The 9,931-nt window shown below is 57.1% G+C and overlaps 2 protein-coding genes across 2 annotated transcripts in view; one reads left to right on the top strand and one right to left on the bottom strand.

Moving 5' to 3' along the window:
- The window catches only part of ACAP3 (ArfGAP with coiled-coil, ankyrin repeat and PH domains 3), a 111,688-nt gene extending 108,289 nt beyond the window's left edge, over positions 1-3,399 (bottom strand). Inside the window, exon 1 of the mRNA XM_068158290.1 lies at positions 3,239-3,399. Within this exon, the coding sequence (XP_068014391.1) occupies positions 3,239-3,285 (47 nt within the window). The 5' untranslated portion in view covers positions 3,286-3,399. The remainder of the gene's footprint in view (positions 1-3,238) is intronic.
- A 5,210-nt stretch (positions 3,400-8,609) lies between these two features.
- PUSL1 (pseudouridine synthase like 1) overlaps positions 8,610-9,931 on the top strand; it is a 31,539-nt gene continuing 30,217 nt past the window's right edge. The window contains exon 1 of the mRNA XM_068158274.1: positions 8,610-8,903. Within this exon, the coding sequence (XP_068014375.1) occupies positions 8,845-8,903 (59 nt within the window). The 5' untranslated portion in view covers positions 8,610-8,844. The remainder of the gene's footprint in view (positions 8,904-9,931) is intronic.

Below are 9,931 nucleotides of genomic sequence, written 5' to 3'. Positions count from 1 at the left end.
CTGGTAGCCTTATTACAGGATGCTTGCTGATTTATTTACTGCTGTGTGTGGTGGGTTGAAATTTCTCCCCCCAGCATTAACCACCTAAACCCACCACACTGTGGAATATTTGTGGAGGGGTTTTAGGTTCTCCCTGTGTGCAACAAACAGCAAAACAACTTGATCAGCTCAGAGAATAAGGCAACTGTAGCCCATGGGTTCACTGGGAAGGGCAGTGGGGGTCTGTGCAAGCAGTGGGTGCCAGGGGGACAAGGAAGGTGATTCCTAGCTAAGGGAAGGGCATGGGGAAGCTGGATTAAACTGTTTGCCTCTTCCACGGATGTTTCACATGGAGAGGAGCTGTCTCAGTCTCTGTTGAGAAAGTGGATTACACCCTACCTTCTCTCACCTCATCTTCAGCTAGATTTTTCTGCATGCAGTTCAGCTTGTGTGACATTTTATGTCTTTCAACAGTTGTAAGATCCTAGGGACATGTGAGGGAGCATCTCAGCCACACACTGAGGAAGAAATCCTGCTCCTTACAAGGCATCTAAGGATTCTCCTGTATTGCCAATCAGATCCTGGGCTGCAGCAGGGAGAAGTGTGGCCAGCAGGGCAAGGGAGGTGATTCTCCCCCTCTGCTCAGCTCTGGGGAGGACCCCACCTGGAGTACTGCCTCCAGTTCTGGAGCCCCTATGGCAAGAGGGATCTGGAGGTGCTGGAAGGTGTCCAGAGCAGGGCCAGGAGGATGAGCAGAGGGCTGGAGCTGCTCTGCTGTGAGCACAGACTGAAGGAGTTGGGGCTGTTCAGTCTGCAGAAGAGAAGGCTCCCAGGTGACCTCATTGTGGCCTTCCAGGATCTGAAGGGGGCTCCAGGAAGGCTGGGGAGGGACTGCTCAGGATCTCAGGCAGTGATAGGACTAGGGGGAATGGAATGAAGCTGGAGGTGGGGAGATTCAGGCTGGATGTGAGGAGGAAGTTCATCACCATGAGAGTGGTGAAGCCCTGGACTGGGTTGTCCAGGGAGGTGGTTGGGGCTCTGTCCCTGGAGGTGTTTAAGGCCAGGCTGGCTGAGGCTCTGGCCAGGCTGATCTAGTGTGGGGTGTCCCTGCCCATGGCAGGGGGGCTGGAACTAGATGATCCTTGTGGTCCCTTCCACCCCTGGCTGACTGTTACTATGATCCTATGATACTATGATTGCAAACAAAGAACTGTAACAGGGAAGACTCATGAAGGAGTTGGGAGAAAGCAAAGCCTAGAAGGAGGTTAAACTCTGTGCCCTTTGAGAAAGCCTAAGGAATCCTATTTTGTTCTCTTTCCCTTTTTGGCCACAGGGCCTGCTAATGCCAGCATTTTCTCACTGTTTGAGGTGTTCATAGTTTACATTTATCCCCCCTCTGCTGTATGTATTTTAGCCCTCCTGAATGATGAAGGCTTATTTCTCCAGCCTAACCTCATGTTCTCCCTTGTAACAGGCAGACTGTGTCTGGCCCTTTGGGAAATAGTTCATAATTCCCTGCTTTAAAGAACTGGCTTTTGATAAAGGTCCAACACAGCGCTCTGAGAGCTGTTTTGTTTTTATGGATGGAGCAGACAGAGCAGAATGATGTTGCCTGCATGCTAAGAAACTTGGCCTGAAGCCCACACACACACTCACACACACACACACACAGAGGGAGCAAAGGCAAAATAAATAAATAAACATATCAATCAATCTTGACGTCACCAGGAAAATGGTCACTGCCATGTGGAATGAGACATCTGGCCAGTGAAGTCACTGCTCTGGAAGGATGCACTGAGCAGCTCACACGCTCTGCAGCACAGCAAGGCTACAACGACAGGGGAGGGAGGGAGGGAGGGGGGAGGCAGAAATCCTAATTGCTGCTAATCGAGCTGAGCTGTAAAGCAGGAGGTTCCTACCCTCTGCGAACCTGCCCGCGCATCTAACTTCTTCTTCCCCCCTCCTGATGCAAAACTCCCATGATTCCAGGGCCAGCCAGGCACACGAATAAGCCCAGGCTGTCATCTCACATGACACTGTCCATTACACGTCGGGAACCAGCTCTGGAACCAGAGCGAGCAGGACCTTACGGTGCAACTCAAAACGCGTGGAGGAAGAGCCCTTCCCCAGCCCCACACCTCCCCAGCCGGAGGGATAAAGGAGATGCACTTGCCCAGGTATTGGTGTCGCCTACGGGAGCGCACAGCCACACAGCCACCTAGACAAAAATGACACAAAGCTGTGGGGAGCAGAGGCAGCTCAGGCCACTGCAGCCCTGCCTGTCAATCTTGCATGCCAAGGAATTATTTTTAAATGCACTTAAAGGAAAATGCAGACTCCCCTGTCCGATGAACACAAAGGTTTGCAGAAAGAGCCACGAGAAACGCCTGCAGGGAAGGGAAGACCCCGCTCCAACTCCTTCCCCTGCACACGCACAGCCAACCGACTTGCTTCTGCAGACTATTGTCTTTCCTTCCCTCTGTCCTCCTCCAGGCACAGCACTGAACGCAGCGGGAGACTGTTAGCTATGGAAGCTCTGCTCTTCCCTTTGGAGCATCAGGAACATCATCCCAGCCCATCCCCACACCTAGGCAGGATGCTGCTGGCACAATGGAGCATCTGGAGCGGAGTGCGGCGGCTCCGCTCCAGCCCTGGGCATTTCTGCTCTCAATGCAGCGCAGCCAAGCCCGAGTCTTTGTTGTCATAGCCCAGATTCCTTTAAGACCGCTTAGGAAAAAAGAATCCAGCCTCCTCCGAGAGCCGGGAATGTGCCTGCATGGAAACTGACTCGTCGGTTTCTTAGCGCTGGCTCCTCAGGCGCTTGCAATCAGCACGGTCCAGCCGATTCCCCACGGGGCGAGAGCCCAGTTCACCCAGTTACCAACGGGATCCAGCGCTGGCCGCTACCATTAGCAATTATTCATTTGCAAAGCGTCCGAACCGAGCGGAGCAACCGGCCGAGAAAGGGCAGGATGCGGTACCGGAGAGGGCAACGCCTGCAAGCCCGCCGGCTGCCCCGGCACCCACCCGGGGCGAGTGGCGGGGCCGGGCTGTCGCCAGAGTCGGCTCCCGGTATCCCCGGCCCTTCCTTCACCCACCGGTGCGGCCGGTAGGGCCCGTCCCGTTTCCCCCCCTTCCTTACGGCTCACCCGCGGCCCCCCGCCGCCGAAAGCGATTAAGCGGAGCGGAGTCCCCGCTGGGGTTGCGGGGTGGGAATAGCGAAGGAAGGGGGGGGGACGACGAGCGGCGGGGCGCTTACCGGAACCGGGGCGAGTCCTTGATGCACTCCTCGAACTCCACCGTCATCCTGCCGGTTGAGCCCGCGGCGCGATCAGCGGAGGAATCGCATCGCCCGCCGGCAGCCAAGGACGCGCGGCCGAGCGCCCGCCCCCCGCGCCCGCCGCACACGCGTCCGCCGCCTCGGCGGGGACCAGCGCCCGCCGCCCGCCGCCGCCCTCCGCCAGCAGCCGAACGCCGCCCGCCGCCGCCCTCCGCCAGCAGCCGAACGCCGCCCGCCGCCGCCCTCCGCCAGCAGCCGAACGCCGCCCGCCGCCGCCCTGCGACAGCAGCCGAGAGCAGCCGAACGCCGCCGCCCCGCGGCGCGAAGGGCCGGGGCTGGCTCGGACCCAGAGCGGGGCGGCCCGCGGGCTGGAAAGGAGGGTAGGGCAGCGGAGCCCTCGCACCCCCCGGTCACCCGTGCCGGGCTGTCGCCGAGCGGGCGGGCAGTGCCGGTGGACGGGTCGGTGCCCTCGCAGAGGTCCGGTGGGCTGGGAATGGTGATTTCCTTCCTCTCCCGTGCACTCGATTTCTGCTGCTTTGGGTGAGAGGAGGGACACTGGGATGCTGAGCGGACTGGAAGGGCTGCCTTGTGAGGAGAGGCTGAGGGACACGGGGCTGTCGAGCCTGGAAAAGAGCAGGCTGAGAGGGGATCTGATCAATAGCTAAAGGGTGGGTGTCAGGAGGACGGGGCCAGACTCTTTGCAGTGGTGTCCAGTGACAGGACAAGGGGCAGTGGACACAAACCATGTCAACATAAGGGAAAAAACTCTTCGCTTTGAGTGCGGCAGAGCAGTGGACCAGGCTGCCCAGAGAGCTTGTGGAGTCTCCATCTCTAGAGGCATCCCAAAACCTGCCTGGATGTGCTCCTGTGTGGTTTACTCTGGGTGATCCCGCTTTGGCAGGGAGGGGACTGGACCAGCTGATCTCCAGAGGTCCCTTCCAAGCCCTTCCAATCTGTGACGCTGTGAGGTGGCTCCTCAGGAGCCCCATTTGAAGCAGGGCTGTGACAGCGGCCACCACCTTGCGTACCAGCTCAGGCTCATTCCCTGTGTGGTTGAGCAATGAGCTGGAGGTGCAGTTGCCCGTAGGGCTGTCACCAACTTATGTACACTGCTGGGGGTGGGTGTCGAGGGGGGGAAACAACAAAAACCCCCAACCCAACCTGCCCAGGATGATGCAGAGTGGGGATTCCATCCCGGCAGTGTCAAAAGGATTGGCATCAATCCTGTTAGTGCTTAATCTAGTTTTTAATTTTCTGTACCCAGTGGATTTGCTGCTGCCATCAGCCCTGCAGTACAGCTGCAGGGACTCCTCTGAGCCGCTCTAATCACCCGAGGAAGGAAGGCATCTGGGCTCGGGGGGCTGGCTGAGCAGAGCCCGGCCGCTGCGGGACGCGGCGCTGGGGAAATGAGGTTAATTATGGTGGGCTTAGTTCTGATCCTCCACCCGACCAAGGGCAGCACAAAGTGCATCACCCACTGCAAGCCTTGAGCCTGACTTGAGACTGAGAGAAGGGCCTGAAGGAGCTACTGGTTGACAGCCGGATGAACAAGAGCCAGCAGCGTGCCCAGGTGTTGTAGTACAGTTGTTGTAAGCACCCCGAGCAATACTACAATATACTGCAACAGCCAGGTGGCCAAAAAGGCCAAGGGCATCCTGGTCTGGATCAGGAACAGTGTGGCCAGCAGGAGCAGGGAGGTCATTCTGCCCTGTACTCTGCACTGGTTAGGCCACACATTGAGTCCTGTGTCCAGTTCTGGGCTCCTCAGTTTAAGAAGGGCATTGAGATGCTGGAAGGTGTCCAGAGAAGGGCAACAAAGCTGGGGAGGGGTCTGGAGCACAGCCCTGGGAGGAGAGGCTGAGGGAGCTGGGGTTGGCTTAGCTTGGAGAAGAGGAGGCTCAGGGGAGACCTTCTTGCTCTCCTGAAAGGAGGTTGTAGCCAGGTGGGGGTTGGTCTCTTCTCCCAGGCAAGCAGCACCAGAACAAGAGGACACAGTCTCAAGCTGTGCCAGGGGAGGTTTAGGCTGGAGGTGAGGAGAAAGTTCTTCCCAGAAGGAGGAATTGGCCACTGGAATATTCTGCCCAGGGAGGTGGTGGAGTCCCCATCCCTGGAGGTGTTCAAGAGGGGATTGGATGTGGCACTTGGAGCCATGGTTTAGTTGTCAGGAGGTGTTGGGTGACAGCTTGGGCTTGGTGATCCCTGAGGCCTTATCCAACCTGGTTGATTCTATGATTCTATGAAGTGTGAATCCCCATGTTTTAAAATGCATCCTGTGCAATGGGGATTCAAACTAAAACCAAGCCAGAAGAGCCCCCTGCATCCGTGACAAAACATCATAATGAGGCCTTGGTGTCAACTGAACCATGGTGAAATGAGACCTTGCAGTGCTGGGTTGAAGGTTTGACTAGATGATCTCAAAGGTCTCTTCCAACCAAAGATCTGGTTGGATGAAGCCTTGAGCAACTTGGGCTGGTGTGAGGTGCCCCTGCCCGTGGCAGGGGGGGTTGGAACTGGCTGAGCTTTTAGGTCCCTTCCAACCTAAACCATTCCATGAATCTATGAGACATGTCCAGCCTCTGAAGCCCGTCCAGCCCAACCCCTCTAGTTGAATCACCTAGTCAGGTGTGAGCAAATTCTGAGTTACTCAACACAGTGATCAGGTGCTGGAGCATTCTGTGCAGGGCAGGAAAAGGAATCAGCCCTGCTGCTCACCTCTGTCTAGGAGAAAGGGCAAGCTGACCTCTTGTGGCCTCTCTTTTATGTGGCATGATAGAATTGTCAGGGTTGGAAGGGACCTCAAAGCTCAGCCAGTCCCAACCCCCTGCCATGGGCAGGGACACCTCACACCACAGCAGGTTGCTCACAGCCACCTCCAGCCTGGCTGCAAACACCTCCAGGCAGGAGGCTTCCACCACCTCCCTGGGCAACCTGAAGGCCAAATCACTACCACTTGGGGTTTTCTTTGGTTCTCCCAGCACAGATGAGAACACGTGGCTGTTTCTGCCTCTGTGTGTGCGTGTGTGTGCAAGCTCAGGGATTAGAAATTACCATCCTCTTTAAAGCAGAGATTCATCACTTTCATTATAATGGAGTCTGGATGCCATTGTGTGAGCTGAAAGCCAGTTGGATTTTTCCATTCAAAACAGATCACAGATCTGTATTTTGGGGGGGCAGGGATTGGTTTTTCCCCTCCCCCCCCCCCTCTTGCTCTCCCTGTTTTGCTAATGAGTTGGGTGGTTGTTTCTGCTGGCTTTAAGCATCCAGCTATTGCAGTTCAGTATTTCAGGAAGGTTATGAATAAAGATGGGTGTGTTTTGATTTTTTTCCTCTTAAATACAGAGCACAGTCCTGAGGAACATCTGCAGCCTTTGTTTATTATCATTATTTCAGGCTATTTCTGTCCCTGGGGCTGTCATTTACCCTCAGCAAGTGGTAGCCTGCACACATCTTTTCACAGGCAGGCTGAAAGAGATGAACTCAGGCTCGCCTGAAATGCCTGTGCTGGTTTTTTTTGGGGGGGGCTTTGCCATGGATGCTGGCACAGCCAGGAGCAGTTTTGCACAGGGTAGGTTCACTGCAGGGTGGGAACATCAGAGCCTTTAACTCCCAGTATCACCGAGGTTGGAAGAGGCCTTGAGGATCATCGAGTCCAACCTGTCACCACAGACCTCATGACTAGACCATGGCACCAAGTGTCACATCCAGTCTCCTCTTGAACACCTCCAGGGATGGGGACTCCACCACCTCCCTGGGCAGCCCATTCCAATGGCCAATGACTCTCTCAGTGAAGAACTTTTTCCTCATCTCCAGCCTAAACCTCCCCTGGCACAGATTGAGACTGTGGCCTCTTGTTCTGGTGCTGGGTGCCTGGGAGAAGAGACCAAGCCCCACCTGGCTACAACCACCTTTCAGGTAGTTGTTGAGGGCAGTGAGATCACCCCTGAGCCTCCTCTTCTCCAGGCTGAAAGTCAACAAACCCACGCTCAGAAGTAACTCAAAACACAGCAGAGTTCAAGTTCCACGGCCTGGGTCTCATCCTGCAAGCCTCTGGTTGCCTAAACCTTTATCTGTAGGAGCTCCATTCCTGCTCTGGCATTTTGAGTCATGATTTTTTGACGTGCTGTCTGACTTCAGGAGGCAACCCTGCTCGGACTAGAGGAGGGAGTCAATTTCCATTAGAAATTGACAAGCAGGCACTGCAAGTCCAGCTCCGGTGGTTTCTAAGGGCAGACTGAAAGGCAAACAAAGCCACTTGCCAAAAGAAGGCTCCCTTGCAGTAAAACTTAGGATGCCAGAAACATTTTTGGTTGGAAAAGACCTTGAAGATCATCAGGTCCAACCACTCTCTAGTTCTACCAAAGCTGGTGCTAAAACTTGGCATCACATCACATTGCCCAGGGAGGTGGTGGAAGCCTCATCCCTTGAGGTGTTTGCAGCCAGGCTGGAGGTGGCTGTGAGCAGCCTGCTGTGGTGTGAGGTGTCCCTGCCCATGGCAGGGGGGTTGGAACTGGCTGAGCCTTGAGGTCCCTTCCAGCCCTGACAGTTCTATGATCTTTGCCTCTTTCAAACACCTCCAGGGATGGGGATTCAGCCACCTCCCTGGGGAGCTTGTTCTGGAGTTTGAGAGCCCTTTCAGTGAAGAAACTTCAACTAATATCCAACCTAAATCCCCCTTGGTGCCGTTTCCCCTCATCCTACCGCTTGTTCTTAGGGAGAGGAGACCAACACCCGCCTCACCCCCACCTCCTCTTCCAATTCTTCATTGGAACGGGTTGCCCAGGGAGGTGGTTGAGTCATCGACCCAGGAGGCATTCAAGGGGAGATTGGACGTGGCACTTGGTGCCATGGTCTAGTCATGGGGTCTGTGTTGATGGGTTGGACTCGATGATCCTCGAGGTCCTTTCCAACCTAAGTGATACTGTGATACTGTGCGATACTCCTTTCAGGGAGGTGAAAGGAAGGGAAGCACAGCTTCGAGAGGGGGACTGTTCCATCACCGGGGTCACCTTCAGTCACTCCAGGCAAAGCGGGGGGAACCCTACGCAGCACGAGGTGCCACAGGGACAGGAGAGCCGTCAGGACCAAGCGGGCAGCGAGCCGCCCGTGCCCGAGCCTGCGGGCAGCAGCCCTGCGCGGGGCTGCACTTCGCCTCCCCCGCAGCCCTCCGGCCCCGCCGGGGAAGGCAGCCAGGCTCCGGCGAGCCCGGAGCTGCGGCCCGACACGCTCCGTCTGAAGCTGCCGAGCTCCCCGCCCCAGCACGCCCCGGCAGGCCCCGCCGCGGCCACCACCACGTCCCGGCCCCGGGCGCCCCCCCGGCGCGGCGGCGGCGGCGGCGGCGGCGGAAGCAGGCGGAGCCGGCCGGGGGAAGCGGAGCCTGGCCCTGCTCCGTGCAACGGGGCGGGAAGGCTGCTCGGTCGGCCCCGGCGCTCCGCCGGTTCCCCCTTCACCCCCACCCCGGCGCTCCGTCGGTTCCCCCTTCACCCCCACCCGGCGCTCCGTCGGTTCCCCCCCGGCCGCGGTTGCGGCGGCGCTGAGCGGAGCCGGACCGAGAGCCTCAGCCCTGCGTGGGGCTGTGGGCAGCAGAGATGGTTTCTGCCCCGAGCCGGTACCTAGTGTTCTTTCAGTACTTTGGCACTAAATATAGGTAGGTGTCGTAGCCGCAGCTGGAGAGCAGGGCAGGGGCTGCGGCAGCCCCCGGTGGGAGCTCTCCGCGGGAGGGGATGGGGGAGAGGCAAGGAGGTGCCTGGGGAGAGGATGGGCAGTGCAGGGCGGTTGGCGAGGGTAAATCCCTCGCGGAGTTGGTGGCAAGGAGCTGGACTTTGCTTTCTGCTGGTGTTGCCTCGAAGCGTTGGGAAGGGCTTGGTTTGGGCAGGAAATGCGTTAAATGGTGTGGCCAGGAGCAGGGAGCTCATCCTGCCCTGTGCTCAGCACTGCTCAGGCCACACCTTGAGTCCTGTGTCCAGTTCTGGGCTCCTCAGTTTAGGAAAGATGTTGAGCTGCTGGAAGGTGTCCAGAGAAGGGCAACAAAGCTGGGGAGGGGTCTGGAGCACAGCCCTGGGAGGAGAGGCTGAGGGAGCTGGGGTTGCTTAGCCTGGAGAAGAGGAGGCTCAGGGGAGACCTTCTTGCTCTCTACAACTACCTGAAGCGAGGCTGTAGCCAGGCAGAGGTTGGTCTCTTCTCCCAGGCAACCAGCACCAGAACAAGAGGCCACAGTCTCAAGCTGTGCCAGGGGAGGTTTAGGCTGGTTGTTAGGAAGAAGTTCTTCCCAGACAGAGAGATTGGCCCTTGGGATGTGCTGCCCAGGGAGGTGTGGAGTCCCCATCCCTGGAGGTGTTCAGGAAGAGACTGGATGAGGTGCTTGGTGCCATGGTTTAGTTGAGTAGATGGTGTTGGGTGACAGGTTGGACTTGATGACCTCAGAGGTCTCTTCCAGCCTGGTTAATTTCTATTTCTATTCTGTTCTACTCTAAATGGGCAAAGAAGGAAACCTGACAGGGCAGGGAAGGCAGCAAGCTTGTGGCCTCAGGCTGGGGGGAGAGGGCAGGTTTCCTGCTGTGGTTTGTTGGGCGCCCAGTGGCGAGGCCATTTCTCAGTGTTTCAGATTCCTGTGCTGCTCAAGAGGTGCAGGTGAAGAGTTCTGTGGGCAGAGAGTCCTGCAGGAGGATAATTGAG

Source organism: Melanerpes formicivorus, unplaced genomic scaffold (assembly GCF_026170545.1).
Source record: "Melanerpes formicivorus ecotype bairdi unplaced genomic scaffold, bMelFor1.0.p_v2 SCAF_39, whole genome shotgun sequence".
Taxonomy (NCBI): Eukaryota; Metazoa; Chordata; class Aves; order Piciformes; family Picidae; genus Melanerpes; species Melanerpes formicivorus.
This window is presented reverse-complemented; position numbering and strand designations above follow the sequence as displayed.